Source organism: Cibotium barometz, chromosome 5 (genome assembly GCF_041138505.1).
Source record: "Cibotium barometz isolate CiBa-2024 chromosome 5, ASM4113850v1, whole genome shotgun sequence".
Lineage (NCBI taxonomy): Eukaryota > Viridiplantae > Streptophyta > Polypodiopsida > Cyatheales > Cibotiaceae > Cibotium > Cibotium barometz.
The window spans coordinates 28,138,820-28,166,255 of record NC_141050.1 but is presented as its reverse complement, the minus strand read 5'-3'; the positions used below and the strand labels follow the sequence as shown (position 1 = coordinate 28,166,255).

Here is a 27,436-nt window from a genome sequence, read left to right as displayed (position 1 = left end):
GCTTGAAACCCATGTACAACATTTACACCTTGCAAGTGGGTTACATATGACCTTCCGTCACTGATGGGACTCCTAGACCTAGATGGTGCATGGCGGACTTTCTCTGGACAAGGGCTCACAACATGCTTAGTGCCCATCAAAAAGGTATCCTAAGTGTACTGATTGTGCAGAATGTCCACGTGGCACCTACACCCACCATGCAGTGTGTTTGCTTTTATGAATGTAAAGACTTACGATAGGGCTGAATATACCTGATGTGGACGACCAAGGTAACTTACAGATACCTGGGGCAGGTGTCACGTGCATGCCACGTGGACATGCTTCTTCTGATCTGGACAGGCAGTAGAACAGGTTCAGACACCTTTTTAGGGCTGAGTGGGACCAAGAGGACTGTAGCCAGTGACCAGCAGCAGTAGATGAGAAGGCGTGGACCAGGCAGTAGCCTCACAAGGTTGTGAAGGGCAGCGTGGAGCATTCAGTAGTGCAGCCCGCAGTCGGTAGGCAGCCAGCAGCAGCCCAACAGGAGGAAAACGCCAAAAAGTGCTGGTCGGCAGCATTAAATGCTGGTCGGCAGAGGACAAGGGCAGTCGGCCAGATTTGGGTCCAGTCGGCCAGATTATAAGGGCCTATATAAAGAGGGCCAGGTCTCTTAGTCATTCATTCAAGTGCCCACTTGGGACTTGGGTCATTAGGTAGTCAATCATGTAGAAGTACAAGTCTAGTTACCTTTTCAAGGGAAGCTCAGCTTCCATCATGGATTGTAACATACAAGCATATAAATAAGATTTTGAGTAGTTTAGGAAACTGCTTTCTCTCTTGCGTTTTCTCCAGTTCTTTGTGCATCAAGCATCCAGTGGGAGCCCGGAGTGCTGTGTTTCCTTTAAGTAATGATCTGGCCACAGAAGCTTCCGCATGTGACATTGATATCAGAGCGCCAGCACTCAGCATGATTTCCAATGCTCCAAGAGCAATCCCAAGAGATGGTGCACAGTCCGAGGCAAGGAACACAGCTAAGGGTAGATCTCCAAAGGAGGATGGTCGGTGTTCAGCAAAGCCATAGGGAAAAGGCAGTCCGTGGGTGGATGCCAAAGGGCAGACCGGTGAGCCCATAGGAATATTGGTTCCAAGGGATGGTAGTCATCCAAGGGTGGAGCGAAGATGCCGGTGATCAGCCTCAGGGAAGGACACCAAGACCACGTGTTCAAGGGACAGGGCATGAAGGCAGGGGGACTCAGTGGATCAGGATGCAAGTTCTTCAAGTGGAGCAGTTGCGGAGGACAGCAATGTTTCCAGGTCGAGTCAAGTTGCCAGACGTCCAAGGATGACAGTGAGGAGACACGGCAAGGAATGAGGGATGATGACAGTCATCCAAAGAGGCAGGTTGGATCCCCGTCATCAAGTTTAGCAGGACGGGATGTCACGTGCATGCCACGTGGACATGCTTCTTCTGATCTGGACAGGCAGTAGGACAGGGTCAGACACCTTTTTAGGGCTGAGTGGGACCAAGAGGACTGTAGCCAGTGACCAGCAGCAGTAGATGAGAAGGCGTGGACCAGGCGGCAGCCTCACAAGGCTGTGAAGGGCAGCGTGGAGCATTCAGTAGTGCAGCCCACAGTCGGTAGGCAGCCAGCAGCAGCCCGACAGGAGGAAAACGCCAGGAAGTGCTGGTCGGCAGAGGACAAGGGCAGTCGGCCAGATTTGGGTCCAGTCGGCCAGATTATAAGGGCCTATATGAAGAGGGCCAGGTCTCTTAGTCATTCATTCACGTGCCGACTTGGGACTTGGGTCATTAGGTAGTTAGTCATGTAGAAGTACAAGTCAAGTTACCTTTTCACGGGAAGCTCAGCTTCCATCATGGATTGTAAAATACAAGCATATAAATAAGATTTTGAGTAGTTTAGGAAACTGCTTTCTCTCTTGCGTTTTCTCCAGTTCTTTGTGCATCAAGCATCCAGTGGGAGTGCTGTGTTTCCGTTTAGTAATGATCTGGCCACAGAAGCTTCTGCATGTGACAGCAGGAGCTGTTGTGCTGGCCGGCCTGTGCACATAGGTGGACAGCAAGATGCTGCGTTTTCTTCTTGATGCTGGTGAGGGTTGCATTTTGCTGATTTGCCCCTGATTATGCTGCATTTCCACCTGGCGAGCAGTGAATGCTTGCGTTTTGCTGAGAGGCCCAGATGGAACAACAATTAGACCTCCTCTTCCTCGTGTTAATGATTGTAGGCTTTAGCAGACAGTGTGCACCATAGATTTATGCAAAACTTCTGAGAGATGATGACAGCTGAGGCCTAGGGACTGAATATATAGGGTTTCTGGGGCTTGGAAGCTGGCCGGCCAGGCCGACTAGGGCAGCAGGGTGCCCAAAGCCATGGGCCTAGGGCTCAGTGTGTAGGCGCCATCAAAAGGCATAAAAAAGGGGAATTTGTCCCATGACCAGCCAAATACCCTATGGCCCCCAAATTAGGTGTCCAAAAGGCTGCCCAAAGTCTTAATTGGCCTTTATCCATGTCCCCTCAACCACTGATGTTGCTAGTACCTTCTACAAGGGTTTACACACACCAGACACTTATATGCTGCCAAATGACTTTGATAGGACGACAGGTCCCCGACCAAGTGGTCTAATAAGTACCCGAGAGACGAAACATGTTTACGCCATACATGAGGGTTACAATTGTGCGCTTGATGGGCATCACGTTGACTTGTGCGGGACATGCACAACACTGACTAACTCTAGGCGGTACACGTGTGACTCGTCCCTGGACAAGGGTTCACAATGAATGCGTGGTGTCCGGCCTTGGGGCCTTGCACTCGTTGGTGATGTATGCCCACGTGGCATCCAAGTTCTTTGATACACATGACAATACTTCAAAGCCCAATCTTCAAACTTCAAATGCCAAAAAATATCAAAGCTTAAGAGTATTGCCACTGGTGGTGATAGCTGTATAATGTCAACACTTATGCAATTGTATTGAAAGCACCATATATATGAATTGGAATAGTGTCTTTCCATACATCACGAGTAGAATCACCGGTGTTTGGCGACATACATCATGAGTAGAATCACTGGCGTTTGGCGAGGTGTGAAGTTAGGAAATATAGGGGAATGTTGAAAATTTTGGAGATATGGGAGATAGGAGATGGATGTTGTAATATGCGGAAGCTTCGGAGAAGGATCGGTACTTCAAAACTCAGAAAACAGCACTCTTTTCGCGGCGGAATTAACGCACAAACTGAAAGGCGATGTGCAGAAAAATAGAGAGAGAAGGGGGAAGATGGAGAAGGACACAGTATTGGGTCCCAATTACCCTCTGTAGGGCCCCCACCACGGATGGTGTATTTGCTTTATTAGAATGATGTAAATCTGAAAACAAATACAAAGTACTTGACCTTTTCTTGGCTGGAAAACCTGCCCTTGACCTTCAGTCCTTCACCCCTTTGCTTTAGCAAGTTCTTGGCTGTCCTGGCCCTTGTTTGCTTGGAGCACTTGGTGAATTATGAGATGGATTCAATGAGATCTTGGCTGGGCTTTTATACCCCTCCCTTCATGCAGTCGGCTGGCTTCAGGAAGCTCCACGACTGAGTATTTTAATAAAATACTTTCACACTTTAATAACTGCTGCTTTCACACTTATGCAATAATCTGGCCATTCTGCGCATGCTTCTGGGCAGCACCCTGGCTGCTGGGCATGCTACGCATGGGTGTGGGGACTGCCCCTACATCTGGCCGCCTGCTGTTTAGGGCTTTGGACCCAGACGGCTGCCTGTCCAGCAGTAGTACAGCTGGCCGACAGCCCCTCCAACCCATGCCTTGGCTGGTGGGCAAATCTTGGGCCCTCCTGGCCCCTTGGGGGTGGTTCTACACCTCCCCCATGCCCAGACTAAGTATGCAAACTGCAAATCCTTGCACTGGGGTAGCCCTATGGGCTGGCCCCATCTCTACATGCAAACCTACATGCCTACAGATGTCTGGCATCCAGTTGCAAACCAGATACACAGCACATCTGACATCATTCCAGAGGGAGACTCACAGCGCGGACTGGCACTGCTTCTTGTGCAGGACATTGCACACCTGACCTTGGACGACTGAGATGGATCCCTGGCTGACTCGTCCCGGACTGGGCTCACATGGGACCAGTTCACCATCCCAGGTCCTGCACCTACTGTACAGAAATGTCTACGTGGCATCCAAGTGCGGGATGCACGTGACATCCCCTTCTGCTTAACTTGACGGAAGCTGCATAGCCTCCAAATAATCCGTCAATAATGCCGGATAGTCTTCGAAAAATTCTTTGTCGAGCCATACCGCTTCATGAGTTCCTCGGTCCTGAAACTTCGTGAGGAACTGTCGTAGTCTTCGGCCTGAGCCATGCTTGAAACGGTGCAGAAGGATCTGTTCTGGAACCATTACTTCTGCTTCATCAATGATGTCTGGTTCTGCTTCGTCTTTGACCTCTGAAGGGGGTGGACCTGCATATGGCTTTAACCAACTGACATGAAATACATCGTGCATAGTCCAACTCGGAGGTAGCTTTAACTGCATAGACACCTCATTAATCTTTTTCCGGATGGGAAATGGTCCGAAGCTCCTGAAAGACAACTTTGGGCATCGCTTGCCCACCTGCTTTAATCTTTGCTTCATAATCCGAAGATATACCCAATCTCCTTCCGAAAACTTCATGTCCCTTCGGTCTTTATTGGCCTGTCGAGTGTAGGCCTCTTGTGCTTTAGCCAATCTGTCTTTAACGGACTCTAGGATCTCCTGGTAAGACTCCGTCACTCTGTTCGCCTCCGGTACTGAAGACGAAGTCCTGGTTAACGACGACTGGAAAGGTCTTCCAAACGCTGCCTCATATGGAGTCCTGCCAATAGCTGAAGAAAAAGAGTCATTTAAAACAGCTTGAACTAAAGGCAAAAACGATTCCCACTTACCTTGCTGATCGTGGACATAACACTTCAGCACATCAAAGGCCAACTGGTTGTATATCTCTGTCTGGCCATCTGTCTGTGGGTGGAATGCACTGGAAAAATTCAACTTAGTACCAAAATTATCAAACAATGCCCTCCAAAAATGACTGGTAAACTTGGCATCTCGGTCTGACACTATGGTCCTAGGAATCCCACCAATCGGGTACCAATGCCGAATGAATAGCTGGGCAACATCCTCGGCGGTCACATTGGCCCTGCAAGGAATAAGCATCACAAATTTGCTGAACCTGTCAACAATAGTTAAACACTGTGTATTACGCTTACTCGGACTGGGAGGCAGATTTGTGACAAAGTCCATCGAAATGTCTTGGAAAGGACCCTCAGGAATTGGCAAAGGCTGTAACAACCCTATCTTCTTTCCACGAGGAGCTTTCACCTTTTGACAAATGTCACAGCGTTGTACATATGTAAACACATCACGCCTCATCTTTGGCCAATAGTATTGCCGTTCTAATTTCTCCAGAGTCGAATTCATGCCCCTATGACCACCTGTAATGGCGTCATGGGCATCATGGAGAAGAGCTGCCCGGAATGATTTCATGACACACAGTCGGCCTTTGTAGTAAAGCCAACCATCGCGTATCAGAAAATGGCATGGTCCTGTGGCATCCAATGCCTGTTCCCACTGCGTACCGAATTCCTCAGAATCCGCGTACGTGTGCTTCATGTCTTCTAGTCCTGTACCAACAAGGTCAAATCTAGTGGTCTGAATCGCAGATACTTGTCCCTTCCTGCTCAAAGCATCGGCCACTGGATTGGCCTTTCCTGGAAGGTACTCAATCATGCCACCGAACTGCTGGAATATCTGACTCCAGCGGTGTTGTCGATCACTCCACTGTGCACTTGGCATCGTCTGAATCCAGCGCAATGCCTGATGGTTCGTGCGAACCTCGAAGTCACGGCCATACAGGAAATGTTTCCAATGTTTCAAGGCCTGTATAACTGCTAGGAGTTCACGATCATAGACTGAGTAGTTCTTTTTGGCGGGCAGTAACTTACGAGACATGTAAGCTACTGGATGATCATTCTGTTGCAATACACCTCCAATTGCGATGTTACTCGCATCGGTGATCACTTGAAACGGTTCGTCCCACGAGGCAAGGGCTAAACAAGGCGCTTCTGACAAGGCCACCTTGAGGTTCTGGAATGCCTCCAACGCTCGTGGAGTCATTCGAATCTTTTGCCTCCTGGTTTTCACTCCCTTTAGCAGATCGGTGAGGTCTGCCGAGAGATCAGAAAACTTGTCAATGTGGGTGGAATATGCCTGGCATATACCCACAAATGATCTAATGTCATAAGCAGTCTGAGGTACTTCCCAGTTAACAATCTCGGCCACTTTAGCCGGATCAAGTCGAATGCCTTCGGCACTGATAATATATCCCAAGTAATGTACCTGGAACAGATAAAATTCTAATTTCTTTTCATTGACATAGAGCTCGTTGCTTTCCAGCAACTTAAGGACTTTCTCCACATCAATGTCATGCTGCTCAACTGTAGCTGAAAATATGAGTATGTCGTCCAGAAATATGAACACACACACTCCAATCAACTCCCGGAAAATACGCATCATCATGCGGTTAAATGTAGCTGGGGCATTCGTCAAACCAAATGGCATGACCACAAATTCATAGTGGGCCCGTTCTGTACGGAAAGCTGTCTTGGGGATGTCCCCCTCAACAATCCGAACCTGGTGGTACCCACTCTTTAAATCCAATTTAGAGAACACCTTAGCTCCATTCAGCCTCTCGAGAATATAGTCAATTCGAGGCATCGGGAATCTGCTCTTGATAGTCAGCTTGTTGAGTGCACGATAATCGACACACAACCGAGAAGACCCATCTTTCTTCTTGACAAATAAGATCGGTGCTGCAAATGGCGACACGCTGGGGCGGATGAAGCCAGCTTGCAACAATTCTTGGAGTTGGCGGTCCAACTCCGATTCTATTGCTTAGAAAGGCGATACGGAAACTTGCTCGGGGGTTCCGAGCCTGGGAGGAGGTCAATCTTGTGATCCTCCGGTCTGGACGGGGGAAGCTGGGGAGGGAGACTGTCCCGAAGAAAAATCTTCTGGAACTTTTCATGGAGAACCGAGTACTTCTCGGAAGCACTGGCCACCGTCTGGGCTGTCTGGATGTAAATCATCGCACACTGTGCGCCTTTCCTAACTGCTCGCTTAGCCTGCAAGTGGCTTATGAGCGGAAAGTTTGGAATACCTGGCTCACACTTAATGGTCACAGGGGTGTTTGACACATTCCGATCGATCTGGAACGTGTGCTTGTCCCACTTGACATCTGGGAGAAACTTGTGAAACCACTGGATACCCAAAATTATGTCTGCTCCTACAAGAGGGGCAACCATAAAGTCACGCACAAACTCTATGCCCTGAATGACTAACTTAGCACCTAGAGCTTCATACTTGACGCTCGTTGTCATACCTGTGCTAAAACCCTCAACTTGTTTGTCCACCAGAGTCAGCTCGAAACGGGCACGCCTAGCGGCCTCTTCCGTGATCACATCCTCCGTGCTGCCGCTGTCAAACAAGACAACGACTCTCTGGCGACCTATGTAGCCAAAGGACTTGAGCAATTCGTTGCGCTCATACTCCTGGTCATGGGCGCCCCTCTGCTTATCTTCGAGCTCCCGGCTAATAATTGCTCCAACTGAAGCACCGGGGGTTGAAGAACTTGGGGTAGCCACTGGGGTCTGTGTGGGAGCGGTGCTCACCACGGAAGCTGTGGAGGCGGCGGCGGCCTTTGGAGGCTTCTTCGGACAATCCCGAGAAGTATGTCCTTTTGTGTGACAAAAGTAACATCTACCCTCCTTCCTGTACTGAGAAAGCTCCTCAGCACTCAACTTGCCACCTGTCTTGCCTGCCTCCGCTTTCTGGTCTGGAGTAAGCTTAGACGCATTGTTCGAGTTCTTGGAGCCAGAGGCTCCCGGGCTCTGTCCTGGGGAAGACCCCGTCTGGTTCTGGCTTTTGCCCCCCGAGGCGTTAGCCTTGGGAGAAGCCGGCTGGGAAGTCTTGGGCTTGCCACCATTGTGTTTCATTTCTGCACTCTGCGCAAGCGAGAGTGCGTCCTCAAAGGTGGCTGGCCTAAACATACGCACCTCCCATTGGATTTGCGTGTCCAGGCCATACAAAAACTGCCCTTTCTTGTCCGAATCAGATAAGCCTAATTGTAGACACAAGGTCGAAATTTTATTGGCAAACTGAAGGACTGGTTGCGCGTTCTGACGCGCACCCCTGAACTCGTCTTCGAGTCGCTCAAGGTAGTGGGGCGGTAGAAACCGCTGCTTAAGGTCACGGACGAACTCGTCCCACCCATAAGCTGCCATACCTGATCTGGTGTGGGCATGAGCCCACTGAGTCCACCAAGGAATGGCCTCACCTTCCAAATACCAACTGGCTAAGATCACTTTGTCAATATCTGATTTCCTAACTGCGGCAAAGTAAGCTTCAAATTGATGTAACCATGAATACAGAGTAGTGGGATCGAGTTTACCATTATACTTACTGAAGTTCATTTTCTCGGGAAAATGATTCGCGGGCGCCGCCGGTGTCAATCTGGCGTCCAAAGCTCTGAGGTAACGCCCGTGTTCCACTCGTCGCATGGCTTCGTCTTCTCGTTGTCGAATCTCCAATGCACGCATCTGCATCTCAAGCAAGGAGCTTGGCTGCGGCTGTGACCCCTCGAGAGGGTCCTTGTGACGAGGATCTGGTATTTGGGGTACGGAAGGAGAGGGAGGAGGAGATGGAAAACGCGACGCTGGAGAGCGAGAACGCTCCTCCAGAGCCAAAATCCGCGCCTTCTGCTCATCCAACTTGGTTGTCTGGTCTGCGATTGCTCGCATCATCTGCTGGAACATGTCTTGTACACTCAAGCCGGGTGCCCTCGCTGGGCTGCCTGGTGCACTCTGGTCCCATGGTTCTGGTTCTCTCTCGTCGCCAAAGTTCGCCATAGCGGGAAAATGCAATTCCTTTCCGGAACGCAATCTGACCATCCACTATCTGTGTGGGAGACTTCCGGAGGCTTCCGGAGGCTAAAAACCAACCGTCCTTCGAGGGACAGGAGTCACTCCGAAAGGGGTAGTCCACCGGCGTCTAAAAACCAACCACACGAGCGAAAAAATTTTCTGGTTTTCTTTGCTGAATCTTTGTCCTTGAAGTGAGCTCTGATACCACTGTAATATGCGGAAGCTTCGGAGAAGGATCGGTACTTCAAAACTCAGAAAACAGCACTCTTTTCGCGGCGGAATTAACGCACAAACTGAAAGACGATGTGCAGAAAAATAGAGAGAGAAGGGGGAAGATGGAGAAGGACACAGTATTGGGTCCCAATTACCCTCTGTAGGGCCCCCACCACGGATGGTGTATTTGCTTTATTAGAATGATGTAAATCTGAAAACAAATACAAAGTACTTGACCTTTTCTTGGCTGGAAAACCTGCCCTTGACCTTCAGTCCTTCACCCCTTTGCTTTAGCAAGTTCTTGGCTGTCCTGGCCCTTGTTTGCTTGGAGCACTTGGTGAATTATGAGATGGATTCAATGAGATCTTGGCTGGGCTTTTATACACCTCCCTTCATGCAGTCGGCTGGCTTCAGGAAGCTCCACGACTGAGTATTTTAATAAAATACTTTCACACTTTAATAACTGCTGCTTTCACACTTATGCAATAATCTGGCCATTCTGCGCATGCTTCTGGGCAGCACCCTGGCTGCTGGGCATGCTACGCATGGGTGTGGGGACTGCCCCTACATCTGGCCGCCTGCTGTTTAGGGCTTTGGACCCAGACGGCTGCCTGTCCAGCAGTAGTACAGCTGGCCGACAGCCCCTCCAACCCATGCCTTGGCTGGTGGGCAAATCTTGGGCCCTCCTGGCCCCTTGGGGGTGGTTCTACACCTCCCCCATGCCCAGACTAAGTATGCAAACTGCAAATCCTTGCACTGGGGTAGCCCTATGGGCTGGCCCCATCTCTACATGCAAACCTACATGCCTACAGATGTCTGGCATCCAGTTGCAAACCAGATACACAGCACATCTGACATCATTCCAGAGGGAGACTCACAGCGCGGACTGGCACTGCTTCTTGTGCAGGACATTGCACACCTGACCTTGGACGACTGAGATGGATCCCTGGCTGACTCGTCCCGGACTGGGCTCACATGGGACCAGTTCACCATCCCAGGTCCTGCACCTACTGTACAGAAATGTCTACGTGGCATCCAAGTGCGGGATGCACGTGACAGATGTTCAAGGGAAGGAAAAAGAGCACAAAGGCCCACGAGGAAAGAAGAAAATTGACAGAGGAGGACAAAGGGGAAAAAACAAAATTGAAGAAAAGAGAACCAAGGGGGAGCAAGGAAGGAGCAAGGAGGGAGCAAAGGGAATGAAAGGGGTGCAAGGATGATTTAGAAATTGGAACGCGATCCTCCTCTTCATTCTCGTGTACTTCCTCTTTTTGCATAATTTCTCTATTGATATTATCTACAATCTCCACTAGCCCCAGAGTGGAAAAATCAGGTGTTTCCTCTCCTAAAGGTTCAAACTTGTTTGATTATTTTCTCTTTTGCATCTTTGAGCTCCCCTAAGGCCGGACATCAAGTATTTTGTGAGCCCGTCTGGGGACGAGTCACTAGTGTACGGCCAAGGGGTAGTTAAGAGTCTTGCACGTCCTGCATTCACTCTTGTATGATGTAATGTGTCGTGTTGGGCACTGGGGCACTTGTTAGACCACTTGGTCAGGTGCCCGTTGACCGGTCATGGTGAAATGTCTGAGTCCTGCTGTGTGTGAAGCCATGCTTACATACATACATACATACATACATACATTCATACATACATATATACAGAGAGAGAGAGATATATCTGTGTCTGTGCATACATGCATGTTTGTATGTATAGAGCATGCCTTCCATAATCTTCATGTGGAGAACTTATGCATATATGCTTGACCGGAACCCTAATGTTTTTTTTTTGGTTAAACAGCAATCATCGACAGACATCTGGCATGCTGTGTGTGCAGCGGTGAAGATAGCGTGTCAGAATGCAGATGTAACCAGTGCAGATATATGCGGCATAGGTTTCAGTGCAACATGCTCTCTTGGTTTGTGCCGCCCAACATTCATGCAAGGGTTTTTTTGATATTTGGTTCTTTAGCCTTGATGCTCTCCTTTGCTATGCATGCAGTTGCTATAGGAGCAGATGACTCACCAGTCACTGTATCCTTGACTGGTGACGCAAGGCGCAATGTAATTGTTTGGATGGATCACAGGGCTGTAGAGCAGACTGAGCGCATAAACGCGTTACATTCGCCAGTGTTACAGTTTGTTGGGGGAGCCCTCTCTCCAGAGATGCAACCTCCCAAGGTACTTTTTTGCTAGTATTATATGATATTGGATTTCGATTGGTAAGTGTTCATGGATTTTCTGATCAAAATCACTGTGTGTTTCCGAAAGCTTCTATGGGTGAAAGAGAATCTTCAAGAATCTTGGGCAGTTGCATTTCGATGGATGGATTTGAGTGATTGGCTCACATATAGGTGTGCATTTACAATGGTTCCCAAATGGTTTGAATTTGAAGGCTTGAATCTCTTCAATTGCTGGTGATAGGGTCAGATTCTTTGTTGATTTTTCTCATTTTTATGCTTTCTTTGACACAGGGCTAGTGGCGATGACACACGAAGTCTTTGCACTGTCGTGTGCAAGTGGACATATTTGGGACATGCTCACATGCAACAAATGACCAGCAAGGATACTTTAGCTACAGAAGCTTGTGGATGGGATGATGTTTTTTGGCAAGAGATTGGGCTTGGCGATCTTGTTGAAGGGAGCTATGCTAAAATAGGTTTGTTGCAATGTTCATTTTGATTATATTTTAACGAGTTTGGCATTCTTTTGTGTGTGTGTGTGTGTGTGTGTGTGTTTTTTTTTTTTTTGGGGGCGCGGGGGGGGGGGGGGGGGGGGGCGGTATATTTTGCACGTGCATGCAAGGGTGGGCTTTGTCTATACTACTGTCTTAAATGATCTTGGTGAATTTGTCATTAAGTTTGCTAGATAATCAGGCTTTTACCATAGTCCCCAACATGAGTAAATCTGTTGACAATTATCATCATGGATTTTGAAGAGTCTTTTATCATTTTTAGAACTGGACAAAATCCAATTGTTACTTTTAATAGCTCACCTTTTGCTGCTCGTCAAAACCTCTATTTGCCACTTTTTGGAACCCCCACTGCAACCCTTGTATGAGGGGGAAGTAAGTCCAAAGTTCTCTCTAACACAAAGGTCACTTTGTATGGCAGGGGGGAGTGTTGCATTTCCGGGTCATCCATTAGGCTCTGGCCTCACCGCAACTGCTGCGAAGGCAAGAACCTTTTTATCTGAACAAATGGACTTGAAATCTGCTGTGCAGTTCATGAGGTCCAGCTTCCATGAGAACTTTTGACTTATTTGTTATAGTATAAGTGAGAGTGGGCATGGATAGGAATGTCAGTGTATAATCTATGCTTGGTAGCCTAGAACTTTATGAGAGAACCATGATGCAACATGGGGCTTCATGAATTTACAGGTCCTCTAGAATGTGATGGAGTGTTGAAACATCATTGCTGCCTTTTTTTAAAACAGGAGCTTGGTTTGTTGGAGGGAACACCTGTTGGTACTGCACTGATCGATGCTCATGCTGGTGGTGTCGGAGTCATGGAAGGCGTGCCTCTTACAAAGGAAATCGTAGAGTCAGATGAAGCACTCTGCAATAGAATGGTACTTGTCTGTGGGACTTCCACTTGCCACATGGCTGTTTCAAAGAAAAAGATCTTCATTCCAGGTGTATGGGGACCTTATTGGTCAGGTAAAAGACTGGACCTCCAACTTTAGCAATAGATCTTTTAAGTGCTAGTTTTGAAAAAGAGGCTGCAATATTGTTTATCTAGTAGGCAAATGCACTAGAAGTTTGCCCTGTGTAGGTCAATCACTCATGCACGCATGCACACACGCACACTTGCACACATACATGCGCACGCACGCATGTACGTGTGTGCATGCACTTGAGATAAGAAAGGAAAAAAGAGGAGATACAAGAGAAAGAATCTCGAAACAAGCTATTTGACCCAAACTAAACTTGAAATGGAGGCTGAAAAAGGGACGCAAATGGGAAATGAGCCACTGCAGAAACAAAAACGATTGCCTGAAATGCGTCTCAGCCTTAGGAACCCCTTGAAATGGGTGTTTCGGCCTGGAGAGTTGGAGATTCCCGTTTTGGGGTGTTTCTCTCAATTATGCATTTAAAGATTTATAGCAAGGATGTTGTACTGACTTTACCAAGTTCTTTTTTGCAGCCATGATACCAGAATTTTGGTTGACTGAAGGTGGCCAAAGTGCGACAGGTGCTCTGTTAGAGTACATCATAGAGAATCATGCGGCAGCTCCAATTTTGGCTAATCGCGCAGCTTCACAGAGTAAAATAAAGCACTTGCCTTTCTGCTAGTTGGTCTTTGCAATTTTGTTGAAAATTTTAATGCTTCTGCTATGAGTGCGATCACTCTTTTTTCTGAGCTCTTAAGCTGATGGCAGAGCTTTCGATCTATGAACTACTCAACAATCTATTGGAAACCCTTGCTGATAGCTCCATTCCTTTCAAAAGCGCTTTAACTAAGGATCTGCATGTTCTTCCTGATTTTCATGGTAACAGGTATTTTGTACATAAGATCATGCATCTTGTCCATAGTTAAATATGTGTATGTGTAAGTGCACGCACACATGTGCACATATGTATGCTGCATGCAGTATGCAGGCAATGCATAGTTGCCAAACAACATGTTTCATACCTTGAGTACCCATACAAAGCTTTGAAACATTTTTTTTCAAACTTTTTCAGCACTTTTTTAAGGTTCCTTGGAGTCTTCTTCAAAACTTTCTCTTCAAGTTTGGCTATTTTGACAACACATTTGGAATATGAATTATGGTTCATATTTCTCTTTTGTCAGTTGTCTTGGGCAGGCCAAAGTTCAACTCTGAGCTGCCAAGGCACAGCTGGCAGCTCTCAAACCTTTTTGACATGTTTTAAAGGCTAAAGATATGCATGTTGGGCACGTTTTGACATTCCATAGGCTGTTCCAAGTATATACGAGCCAAATCTGGCATTTTTCTGACTTGTACCCCCCCCCCCCCATGAAGCTTCCTAGACTTGTATGAAATGTTTTTGAAACGTGTTATTTGAAATACCAGGTAACTATGGCATGCATGCATCCATGTATGTATGAGCAATCGCATAAATCATGCACTGTGTTCTACTCTATACCAGGTAACTATGGCATGCATGCATCCATGTATGTGTGAGCAATGGTATAAATCATGCACTGTGTTCTACTCTATACCAGGTCGCCGCTTGCAGATCCAAAATCCAAAGGAATGATCTGTGGACTGACATTAAGTAGCAGCGAGAAAGATTTGGCATTGCTTTACCTCGCTGTTGTTCAAAGCATTGCATATGGAACCCGTCATATTATCGAGCATTGCAATGCTCATGGGCACAAGGTACTTTTTTTTTGAATATAAAGGGAACACTCAAAGAGGATAACATTAATGAAAGGTTGTGTATTTCTAGCATGAGAAGTACACAAATTTTTAAAAGGCAGTCTGGACTTTTGTCATTACAGGTCATGGTATGTCTCCAGGAGATAAATATTCCCAACGCCTATATAATTAGATTGCTCATAATCAGGGTTTCCACCAGGTGGATACGTAGGGAACCAGGAACCACATACTTAGATAATGGGCTCCAAGGGTATGGACACAGGAGAACCTGGCTTGGTGTTGGTCTAGCCTTAGCTTGTGCAGGAGCTTCTGGGTTTTGAGCTAGCCAGCTCTCCTATTTCAGTCTTCACTTTGTGGAGGTTAGTTGGATGGCGTTCATGTACTACACTTGAGCAAGGGCTTTGCTGAGCCTAAACTTTCTTAGGTATGTGGTTTTAGTCTGGGAGATCAGTGCTCAACCAAAAAATGATTCTTGCTTCTCAGAAATTCGCCCATTGGTATTTTTCCACATTAAAACCCTTAAGTGTGCTTTCTTCTTTTAATAATAGTATATGTACAAAGCTAGGATACACATGGGTTAGGAATGGTACTTATCGATCACAAAACCTATAAGACAATTTACGAGTGCACAAAATAACAAATTTTGTTAGCCACTCATGTGCACTCTGATCAGGGTGTGCACATGGCATCCCCTTTTGCTTAACGTGGAGCATAGAGGATCATCATCCACTGTGGCTCCATTTCCTCCAGGTCATCTACTGCTCGCTTGTGACCTTCCTTTGAATTCCCAAAGGCATTCTTCACCAGCAGCCTCCCTTGCCTACTGTTCTCGATGTTCTTGGTGGTGCTGCTCCTTCCAGATTGTGTGTTCTCAGCAGTACCATTCTATTATGGAGTCCATGTCTGCCATGAAGGAGAGTGCAGCTCTTGATTGCCTACTATCAAGACCTAGACTGGTTTAGATAAACCCTAGCATTTATGGTTGAGAAAACCTAAACTACATGCGTGCATGACTCATAAGACCCTTGCTACGGGACGAAACGTAACATGCAAATTACAGAAGCGTTCCCATTTTCTTTCGGGTTCCCGTTCCCGTTCCCGTTCCAGGACAAACCCCCATTCCATCTGTCCATTCCCGTTCCATGTGACTATACCCTCCTAGCTCCATGCAAGCTAGGGGCCTAGAATGGGAGGCAATGACAATGAGACTCCTGTCTCCAATATGGTGAGAGAGAGCAACCACCTGAGAGTGAATAGTGGAGGACAACTTGTCCAATCGACCAAATGAGGGAGTGTGCCATGTGCACAATGTGTATCTACCGTGTGCTACACGCAGACAAGACTAGCTTCGAGGCTTGGGGAAGCTTGGAGCTAGGCAGGCTGATTGGCAAGCTGGGGTAGGGCAAGTATGGACGGGCGGGCGCCCAAGTGTGGACGCCCGGTGACCGACCAAGAGCCTATAAAAGGGTGGCCAAGGTTAGTCAATAGTTCATAGAGTCTCGCGTGTCTTTGTGAGAGCTCTATGGTCAGGAGCCTGGATCTAGTGCAGATGTGCACATGCTTTATGCAGCCAAGGCCGGCAGCAGTCTTGAGGCTCGCGAGGGTAGCTTCGTGGCGGTATGGGACATCACGAGGTAGAGATTGGTCGGTACGTCCAGCTAGTTAGCTCAGCTTGTGGCTCGGTGGGGACAGCCAAGACTTGTGGGTTTTGCCCACGGCTGTCAAGGTTGGGAGGTGAGTCAGGCCTACACCTCCTTCATGTTGCTTGGCTTTGTTTTGGAGGTTTGGAGTCATGTACCGGGAGCGTTCTACGAGGTGATCCTTTGGGGATTTGACAGTGGTATCAGAGCAAGCCACGAGAACGAGCAAGTCTGTAGGTAGAGAAAAAAGAGGTCAAAGAAAAGGTATGAGTTAGAGAAGACTGCTGTTTTTTCGTGCACACTGCTGTTCTTTCAGATTTCAGCATGTTATTCTTGCTTTGTTGGAACCCGTGTTGGGGATTTTGGTCTTGTAAAGGGTTGTCTTGTCAAGCAAGAAGAGGGGTTATTTTAATAAAAAAAGAAAAGCCTGTCGGCTGTCCGAATCCGTAAGAAAGAGAGAGAGAGGAAGTATCGACGGCTGTTGTTTTCTGTACGTGAGCAGTTAACGCAGGAGTGCTGGTCAGCGACTGTGTACTTGGTGAATGTGTGGCTGCGTAGTCCTTATGAGGGAAGAAGAACTAAAAGCATATAGATTTTTTTTTTAAAAAAGCTTCTATGTGACTAAATTTGTGAAGCTTATGTGTTTTTTTTAAGTTTTTAATTTTTAATTTTATACCAAGCTTTATGGGTGGTTTTTTTTTTATTTTAAAAATAACAAAAAAGAAGAAGCCCTCAAGCATGGTAAAAAAAAAAACACAAAAGCAATGCATAAACACATGCTTTTCGGAAGGTCTATAAAATTCCCCTCAAGAAGGCTTCTTACCACACTCCTCCTTATACTCTCTAGCACTCTTTCTTGTTCAAAGCCAAGCTTTTCTCTCATCTTGCCCTCTTCAAGATGTCGACCCAAGAATCCGAAATGGAACCCATTCCCGAACGTGAAGACCTGCGAGCTACTGAGGCCACCGATGGCGATCTTTTTGACGATTTTGTATCCAAATTTGATTTTCAAGAGTTTAAAGTTGCTCTCAAAGCTGCTTTCTCGGAACGTCAGGCACAAGTCGCCGCGTAGATGCAGGCGTTACAGAATTCCATCTTTTTATTGACCACTACCCTGTCTACTCTCTTGGGTATGGATACCTTGGCATGTGCTTTAGGCCCCAACATTACTCTGGAACAGTTTGGGGGTGAGCAAAAGCAGCGTACCAAGGAGATAGTGGACACATGGCCACATAAGTGGCAAGTCCATTTCCAGTTTCATCCATATGACAATGGCAAAAAGATTCACTTAGCGGTAGGTTTCCTCTCAAGCAAAGCTTTGCTTTTGTGGAAAGAACTCAAACCTAAACCAACAACTTGGGCACAGTTTGAAGAAGTCTTCAAAAAAGAATTCCTCAAGAAGAAGGATGACTGCGATATCGTTGCTTAGTTTGCCAGTTTGACCATGACCTCGCAGAACCTCACTTATGAGACCTACCTCCAAAAATTTAGAGACTTGCAGATGAAAGCTACGAAGATGGATTCTACTACTCTTTTGGGTTTCTTCGTAGCCGGTTTACCTGACTTTGGACGAGGCCATTCATTCTGCTCGTATTTACGACGATACAATGGTCTCTTCCAAATCTAAACCCGTGATCGAGTAGGGGAACAAGCACGAACGGAAGTTCTCCGCACCGATGGCTAGCACCAGAGTTGTTACGAGGCGCGCCTCTAACAGTTCGAGGCGTTCGAAGCATACGACTGTCTGATCGAGGCGATCACCAAAATATATATATATATATATATATATATATATATATATATATATATATATATATATATAAATAAATATACACACACACACACACACACACACACACATACACACACACACACACACACACACACACACACATATATATATTGTTGGTTTGAGTCTTTGGACGGGGGCTTTAAGGGTCCAAGGCAGCCCCTCTCACACACACTCTCTCTCCCTCATTCTCTCCCTCCCTCCCCTTAAGCCTTTCTCAAGACCCAAAGTTCAAAGTTCAAAGTTCAAACACACTAGGATGATGATGTTTTTTATACCCGCTTTTGGTGCTCTCTCTATACTCTACCGGTTCATTTCAATTCATTTCATTTTACTTTGTACCCTTGAATCTTGATGATGTATCCAGATGATGAGGATAGACTCTTTTGGTCTCATAGGCCATTTTGGCCTTTTGCAGACGTTTAATACAGCTTTCTTTCTTTCACATACACTCCCTCTCTCTCCCGCTTTCATACACATCCTCTCTCTTCCTCCGTCAAGGCTCATACATACACACTCTAGTCTCTCTCTCAACTTCTTAGCGATATTCCGAGGATGGGAGCGAGCGATCGAATTGCGCGAGGCACTGATGGATTTGATGCAGAGAATATTCAGTATTAAGAAGTAGATCTGTGTCTGCAAGAGGTAAACCTGTGTCAACACTAAGAACCTTCTCACTTCAGGATTGCGAGCGAGGTGATCCTAGCAGGGATGCCTGGATTATTGCTGATCGTATCGTATTCTCAAAGCTGTAGCTGTGGTAATCGAGGCTTTGCTTCGTATTCTCGAAGCTGCTGCTTAGCGTTGATCGCTTCGTATCCCTGAAGGATATATATATATATATATATATATATATATATATATATATATATATATATATATATATATATATATATATATATATATATATATATATATATATATATATATATATATATATATATATCCTTCAGGGATACGAAGCGTCTGTTATATATATATATATATAAAACAGACGCCTAACATCTCTAAAAAATAGGAGTCTTTCGAGGTGTGTGTCATACCCGCCTTGTACCAAACGCCTCTGACGCCTCTAATAACCTTGGCTAGCACGATAGAAGGAAAGTCTTCGGACCAACCTTCGAAGAATTCTACTTCGATCTCAGCAAAGAAAAACCATCTTCTCAAGGCTTTGAAGCTCAAGGAGGAGGGACGTTGCTTCATCTGCGAAGAAAAAGGACATATGCGTAACGAGAAGAAGGGTGCAAAGGCCAACGTAGGACCCAAGCCGAAGGCAGCTAACCAGTGGACTTTAGCAGGTACTTCAGTCACTGTACTTTCTCGCCCTAGTTCATGTTCTGATTGTATGTTAAACTCTAAAGTTTTTGGCTTGCATGATCTTCTCCGAGTTTATGGAGAAGTGAATGGCATAGAATCCACTCTTCTGGACCCTGGCAGCTCACACAACTTTGTTAATTACAAACTTGTGCAGAAATTGGGTCTGGACATAACACCTAGCGATCATACCTATGAAGTACGCTTACCTGCGGGTCGGCAAATATGGGATCGAAAGGTGGAGAAGCTATCGATCCGGATTCAGGACTACGAAGATATTATGGAGTATGTTACGCATCTAGAGCATGTAGACTTGTTATTAGGGATTGAGTGGTTTAAGACCCTTCAGGTCTAGATAGATTGGTGTAGTCATATTTTTTCTTTTGAACATAGGAACACCCAATATTGTATCTTAGGTGATTGTATACATCCCTCTCAGGAACCTCTTGTGTGTCAATAACCTTGATTTTGGCAATATAATGGATTCTTCTTTGTATAATGCTTTTCACTGTGTCTTGATTCCACTTTCTTCATTTCTCATACCTACTATGGATATCAATGAATTAAGTGTGTTTGTGTTACGACCCTGTGTTTTTCTCTGGACAAGATGCAGATGTGCACGGGGACATGGTGGACAGTGTGAATGGCATTAGGTTGGAGTGAAGATGGAAGCCCATGTGTGGACAACCCCATGTGTGAAAGGGGGCAAAGGAATTTTAACTTAAAAGGTTTTAAAAACCTTTAAAGTAATTTTTAATGCCATTTATGAAGAAAACGTGGCCCATAAGCTATTTTGGGGCCACGTGTGCTTTTTGGGGCAAAGGAGGGGCTGCCAGGAAAAGGAGGCGCCTAACCCTTGTGGAGGAGGGCTGCTCATCTGGATATTCAGGCGCCTATCTGATGGGGAAGCGTGTGCTTTTCTGGGGAGAGGTGGTCTGCATGCTGGCTGCGCACAGAAGGACCTGAACAGAACTGTACGACTGCTGCAGGACTGTACGGCTGCTGTGCAGGTGCTGTCCACGTGGCAGATCAGACTGCTGCAGGTGCAGATTCAGGCGATGCAGGTACAGGCGGCGCAGGTCAGGTTGCTGCAGATTGAAGGCGGCGCATGTGCAGGTACAGTCCACGTGGCAGAACTGTACAGCTGCTGCAGATTGGTTGGCGGCTGATCCAGGTGATAGATGCAGGCCTGTATGGACAGCAGGAACTGCGCTACAGGCAATATAGGCGCATCTGGGTGTCTATCTATGCATGCTTTTTGGAGATGAAAGGGCTGGCTGCTGTGCTGTGCTACAGAACAGAGACACAGGCCTCCTTTTTCTCTCTCTCTCTCTCTCTCCCTCTGCTGAAGAGTAGACAAGGGTTGGTTTCTCTTGACACAAAGGTGGACAGAGGTTGGATATTCATGAACATAGACATCATGTCGATGGCGTTCATCTGATGGAACTTTCAGCTTTTCTATGCTTTGATTCGGGACTGTTTTGGGACAGTTTATGGGCTGTTTTTGTGTGGCTGCAAATTCAGCTATGTACTTGGGTTTTGGGCTGCAAAGTACAGGTCATTTGGTTATGTTTCTTGGCATGGGAGTGATGCAAGCTCGCATGGCTGCGTGCTCATGGAGCAGATTGTTTTCTTCCTGCTAGAAAGGAACAGTGGGACCTACAGCTATGGGCATCTCTATGTTGCCAGATGTTTCATGAGGGAACAGGTAACTAGATGTATGCCGTTGTTGGCGAGAAAACATGTTTTTGGGTTTCTCCAGGAGATAGGTCACATGCAGGCAGAAGGTACAGGAATGGACACATGCTTGGTATAGCCTTGCAACTGATAGGACAAGGGACAGGGAATCCATGACAGAGATGGATAGTACCCTTGGATGGTAGAGAGGGTTTGTACAGGTGTGTCAACTGTACGGTATGCTGTGCTGTGATGCGAGTTCTCTTTTGAGAAACAGTTCGGGAGTCTGTGTTGTGATGCAGGAGCACTGGATGTGTCAGGGTGTGATGCTGTTCATAGTGTGAGAGGCTATGGATGGTTGTGGCAGCCTTGACCATGGGAGAAAGCTTCTGTATGCAGACTCAATGTGAAGGGTCTTTTGATATGAACAATGGCTGGACTTGTTTGTGGATGCCGTGTGGACAAGAAGCCAGATGCAGGTTCTTTGCAGGCTTCAGGAGTTCTACTGGGACGGCTGAGTTACCAGCCTTATATTGTAATCAAAGCTCTTAAAATCAATTAAAGAAATACCGCAAGGGGCGCCACTGCGATTTGGGGCCAATCGGTGTCCGTGTACTATTTGCAGGAGCACTCTAGCTCCCCCTGTTTGTTTTCCTTTTCTAGGTCCTCAAATGGTGTTGAAGTGTTTTATGTGCGAGTGTTTGTTCCACCGCCCTTTTGCTTTCTGAAGGCCGGTTTACAAGGTTCCGTTGCCGGGACACATCGTCGACTTTCTCAAGGAGGCGAGTCCGTGGTTGCTTTGGTCGGGACAATCGCCAACTTTCCTAAGGGGGCGAGCTCGTGGTTGTCTCATGAGAGTCACATCAACAGCTTCAACATGAGGAAAGTGAAAAGGAAGTGCAAGACACAGTACAGGATTTTGTGTCTTTGCCTATATGAGGTGAAGAGCAAGAGCTGAAGATGAAGCTCAGGAGAAAAGACACCAAGGACAAGAAGTAGTCGGCCAGGAACAAGAAGCAGTTGAAGTGTTATGGTGCAGGAGATGCGTTGAAGGCTATGGCTTTCAACAGTTTGTCACCGGTGGTATCTTCATAGAGGCTTCATGGGTTCGGAAGACAGTTTCTTTCTATGTTTAGCAGTGGTGATCTACTATGCTTCATCGAGGACTTGTGCTTATCACTTGGGTGGAGTGCAAGCTGGTTTTGGGTGCCTGAGGATGTATCAGATGAGGCTCAGATGGAAGTAGAGGAACTTGACGAGGTTCTTATTCCTGAGCATATACTGGCACATAAGGAAAGAAAGGTACAGGGTAAGGTTTCCCGTCGCTATCCTGTGAAGTTCAAGAGCTGGTCACTGATGGATACGAAGTGGATGGAGGAGGTTCACTGATGGATGCGAAGTGGATGGAGGAGGGTGACTTAGCAGATTCACCTCAGGAGTTGCAGCTTTATCTTGATGCCTATGAGTTGGAGTCGACTCTTGTTACGGCTCATTCAGGTTCAGCAGAGCATGGGTCTGGAGCATTGCCTGATGCTCAAGAGGGGGATAGCCTCCGCTCCCTTGTTACAGACAGGCTCAGTTGTCATCTAGGAGTCGCTTGGTGACATCTTTGTATTCACCCGAAGGTACTGAGGCTGACAGTACATCTGCTTATGGGACTTCTATGATTTTGTGTTCTAGACACATGAGATGATGGAAAAGTTGGGTATGGTTCACAGTCGCGCGCACCTGGAACTCTAACTGCAACTATGGATAACTCTATGGAGGGCATAAGTCTTGCGAGCAGTCCTAGAGTTGGTTTGGTTCATGGAAATATGGATCGAACTCTGTTTGTGCTGTATGCATACACTTTTTGAGGTAGAGGTATTTTTGTATTCTGGTGCCATTGGATCCTGGTACCACTGAGAATACATTGGGAAATACTCTGCATTGTGTCATGTGCTGCATGTATGTTGGTATGATACATCAAGTGCTTTATTATGTTCATGGATGCACCATTGGGTGTAACTCCTGCGGGATGGCCATGAGACATATGTGGGAAAGTACTTGGTAGATGTAGTGTTTGGATGCATTGAGTGTTTGCATATGCTCATGTTTTACCTTCAGTCGTGGGTCCTGCGGGATGCCCATGGGCGTAAGGCTTGCGAGCAGCCCTTAGACTGTTACCTTGGAGTAGGTAGAGCATCTTGAGGAGCATTTTGTTTGCGAATGCATATGTGTGTCATATGTAGAATGATGCATGGTTTTGTTTTTGGCTAACACAGTTAACGTGTTTCCATTTGGTTTTAGACTTTTGCTGTAGGTTCTGAAGGAACAAGCAAGAGGACAGTGTGGCTTATTGTGCAGGATGATTGTATTATCACCCAGATGCATTGGAGGGCCATTATTTTTGCCATATGGGGTATCTTTGCTCATGAGATGCTTTACTGTGCCATTGAGTGCAATCGAGGACGCTTGCCATTTTTCAAGAGGGGGGTATGTTACGACCCTGTGTTTTTCTCTGGACAAGATGCAGATGTGCACGGGGACATGGTGGACAGTGTGAATGGCATCAGGTTGGAGTGAAGATGGAAGCCCATGTGTGGACAACCCCATGTGTGAAAGGGAGCAAAGGAATTTTAACTTAAAAGGTTTTAAAAACCTTTAAAGTAAATTTTAATGCCATTTATGAAGAAAACGTGGCCCATAAGCTATTTTGGGGCCACGTGTGCTTTTTGGGGCAAAGGAGGGGCTGCCAGGAAAAGGAGGCGCCTAACCCTTGTGGAGGAGGGCTGCTCATCTGGATATTCAGGCGCCTATCTGATGGGGAAGCGTGTGCTTTTCTGGGGAGAGGTGGTCTGCATGCTGGCTGCGCACAGGACCACCTGAACAGAACTGTACGACTGCTGCAGGACTGTACGGCTGCTGTGCAGGTGCTGTCCACGTGGCAGATCAGACTGCTGCAGGTGCAGATTCAGGCGATGCAGGTACAGGCGGCGCAGGTCAGGTTGCTGCAGATTGAAGGCGGCGCATGTGCAGGTACAGTCCACGTGGCAGAACTGTACAGCTGCTGCAGATTGGTTGGCGGCTGATCCAGGTGATAGATGCAGGCCTGTATGGACAGCAGGAACTGCGCTACAGGCAATATAGGCGCATCTGGGTGTCTATCTATGCATGCTTTTTGGAGATGAAAGGGCTGGCTGCTGTGCTGTGCTACAGAACAGAGACACAGGCCTCCTTTTTCTCTCTCTCTCTCTCTCTCCCTCTGCTGAAGAGTAGACAAGGGTTGGTTTCTCTTGACACAAAGGTGGACAGAGGTTGGATATTCATGAACATAGACATCATGTCGATGGCGTTCATCTGATGGAACTTTCAGCTTTTCTATGCTTTGATTCGGGACTGTTTTGGGACAGTTTATGGGCTGTTTTTGTGTGGCTGCAAATTCAGCTATGTACTTGGGTTTTGGGCTGCAAAGTACAGGTCATTTGGTTATGTTTCTTGGCATGGGAGTGATGCAAGCTCGCATGGCTGCGTGCTCATGGAGCAGATTGTTTTCTTCCTGCTAGAAAGGAACAGTGGGACCTACAGCTATGGGCATCTCTATGTTGCCAGATGTTTCATGAGGGAACAGGTAACTAGATGTATGCCGTTGTTGGCGAGAAAACATGTTTTTGGGTTTCTCCAGGAGATAGGTCACATGCAGGCAGAAGGTACAGGAATGGACACATGCTTGGTACAGCCTTGCAACTGATAGGACAAGGGACAGGGAATCCATGACAGAGATGGATAGTACCCTTGGATGGTAGAGAGGGTTTGTACAGGTGTGTCAACTGTACGGTATGCTGTGCTGTGATGCGAGTTCTCTTTTGAGAAACAGTTCGGGAGTCTGTGTTGTGATGCAGGAGCACTGGATGTGTCAGGGTGTGATGCTGTTCATAGTGTGAGAGGCTATGGATGGTTGTGGCAGCCTTGACCATGGGAGAAAGCTTCTGTATGCAGACTCAATGTGAAGGGTCTTTTGATATGAACAATGGCTGGACTTGTTTGTGGATGCCGTGTGGACAAGAAGCCAGATGCAGGTTCTTTGCAGGCTTCAGGAGTTCTACTGGGACGGCTGAGTTACCAGCCTTATATTGTAATCAAAGCTCTTAAAATCAATTAAAGAAATACCGCAAGGGGCGCCACTGCGATTTGGGGCCAATCGGTGTCCGTGTACTATTTGCAGGAGCACTCTAGCTCCCCCTGTTTGTTTTCCTTTTCTAGGTCCTCAAATGGTGTTGAAGTGTTTTATGTGCGAGTGTTTGTTCCACCGCCCTTTTGCTTTCTGAAGGCCGGTTTACAGTTTGAAAGCAAAGAAATAAAGAAGATACTTGATTCGTTTCAAGATGTATTTCCTAAGGAATTGCCATCGGGCTTACCACCTGAAAGAGCAGTAGATTATCGTATTGACCTGGTCCCTGGAGCTCAATATGTTAGTATTCCACCTTACAGGATGAGCCAAGCTGAGAAAGATGAGTTGGCCAAACAACTCGTAGATTATTTGAGGATGGGTCAGATCCGTCCAAGTAAATCACCTTGGGCTGCGTCTGTGTTACTTAGAAGAAAGAAGGACAACACCTGGAGAATGTGTGTAGATTACAAGAGATTGAACAAGCTGACAATCAAGAACCGTTATCCTCTCCCTAGATCAGATGACCTGATTGACTGTTCAGCCGGAGCGAAGTACTTTACAAAGATAGATTTATGCATTGGCTATCACCAGATACGTATTCATGAAAGGCACGTCGAAAGAACCGCCTTTTGGACCAGGTATGGCCATTACGAGTTTCTCGTATTACCTTTTGGATTAACTAATGCCCCAGTCACTTTCTAGCAAATGATGAATGATCTTTTTCGTGAACATTTGGGGAAATTCGTGGTTGTGTTCTTGGATGATATTTTAATATATAGTCGTACTCTTGAGGATCACGTTAGACACCTCACGATTGTCTTAACTATTTTAAGACATAATCGACTATATGCTAAATTAAGTAAATGTAAGTTTTTTATGACATAAATTACTTTCTTGGGACACAAGATAACTAGAGATGGATTGAGCATTGACTATGACCGAGCTCAGAAGGTTCTAGCCTGGCCTATACCGCAGACAGTGAAACAGCTTCGTTCTTTTCTCGGTTTGTTGTTTTTCTTCGGAAATCTGTGCAGGAGTACTCTCAGCTCACACTACCGATGACCGACTTGTTGAAAGGTCGTGGACGTAAGTCGAATCAGCCTATCACTTGGAATACCAATCTGGATATGGCCTTCAGACTTTTGAAAGATAAAGTTAAAGAAGCATCTATCTTAGCACTACTCGACCCTAGTAGGCCTTATGTTCTTGAGATTGATGCCAATGACTATGCAATCGGGACTACTCTATTCCAAGATAGTAGACCTGTTGCTTTCGAGAGTAGAAAGCTAGACGACACTCAATCTCGTTGGCCAACCCTTGAGAAGGAGCTTTATGCTGTTATTCACGCTCTCAAGGTTTGGAGACATTATTTATATGGCTCCAAGTTTGTGGTATTGACTGATCATCAGTTAATCAAGTATGTGTGTGATTTAGATGATTTGAGAGGAAGGAAAGCTCGATGGACTGAGTTAATGTAAGATTTTGATTTTGAGATTCGTTATCGAAAGGGGTCCATGAATAGTGTCGCAGATGCGCTTAGTCGAATTAGAGAGGTGAATACTTTGTCATTCACCGAGATTTCTACTGACTTATTTTAGTCATTGAGAGGGCTTTGCAGGACTGATAGTTATTTTGGTCCATTTTGGCAGAAGGTCCAGGACGGGAGCTCATTGATTGACCAAGACTCAGTGATTGAGTAGCCTACCATTCATGCTGTGGGAGGCCAGTGGATGATTCGGAATGGTTTACTATTCTGTAATGACAAAATTTGTGTACCACAGATCCCAGACATTAGGTCCAAGATTCTTAAGGAGTGTCACGACTCCCCTTTTGCTGGACACTCTGGGGTACACAGGACATTAGCTTTAGTGAAACACACTTTTTATTGGCCAAAGATGAAAGGGTATATAGAAGATAAGTGTCAGGTTTGTCAAGCAAATAAAGCTGAACGCTTTAGACAGGTTGGGATGTTGCATTCTTTGCAAATCCCGGGTAATAAATGAAAAAGCATTTCCATGGATTTTATTACTGGATTGCCAAGAACACGTCAAGGCCATGATTCTATTTGGGTTGTGGTGGATCGCTTAATAAAAATGGCTAGATTTTTACCGATACGGAAGACCATTATAGCTACGCAATTAGCAAGGCGGTTTATCGAGCAATTGTTTAGACTGTACGGGTTACCGCAGGACATAGTCAGTGATGATAGGGAAGTGACTTTTGGAGGCTTGTTTTTTAGAAGTTGGAAACAACTTTGAATTTGAGTTTCTCAGATCATCCTCAATCTGATGGCCAGACTGAAAGAGTTAATTAGATTTTGGAGGATATGCTTCGAGGATATGTGTCTCCAAA

At 46.4% G+C, this 27,436-nt stretch overlaps 1 protein-coding gene across 1 annotated transcript in view; it reads left to right on the top strand.

Annotated features, from left to right (window-relative positions):
• Positions 1-27,436, top strand: part of LOC147638319 (FGGY family of carbohydrate kinase) — a 54,887-nt gene that overhangs the window by 7,207 nt on the left and 20,244 nt on the right. Inside the window, exons 3-11 of the mRNA XM_086798245.1 lie at positions 10,973-11,090; positions 11,174-11,352; positions 11,443-11,525; positions 11,646-11,830; positions 12,285-12,346; positions 12,607-12,829; positions 13,317-13,436; positions 13,552-13,669; positions 14,358-14,514. Coding sequence (XP_086654371.1) covers positions 10,973-11,090; positions 11,174-11,352; positions 11,443-11,525; positions 11,646-11,830; positions 12,285-12,346; positions 12,607-12,829; positions 13,317-13,436; positions 13,552-13,669; positions 14,358-14,514 — 1,245 coding nt within the window. The remainder of the gene's footprint in view (positions 1-10,972; positions 11,091-11,173; positions 11,353-11,442; positions 11,526-11,645; positions 11,831-12,284; positions 12,347-12,606; positions 12,830-13,316; positions 13,437-13,551; positions 13,670-14,357; positions 14,515-27,436) is intronic.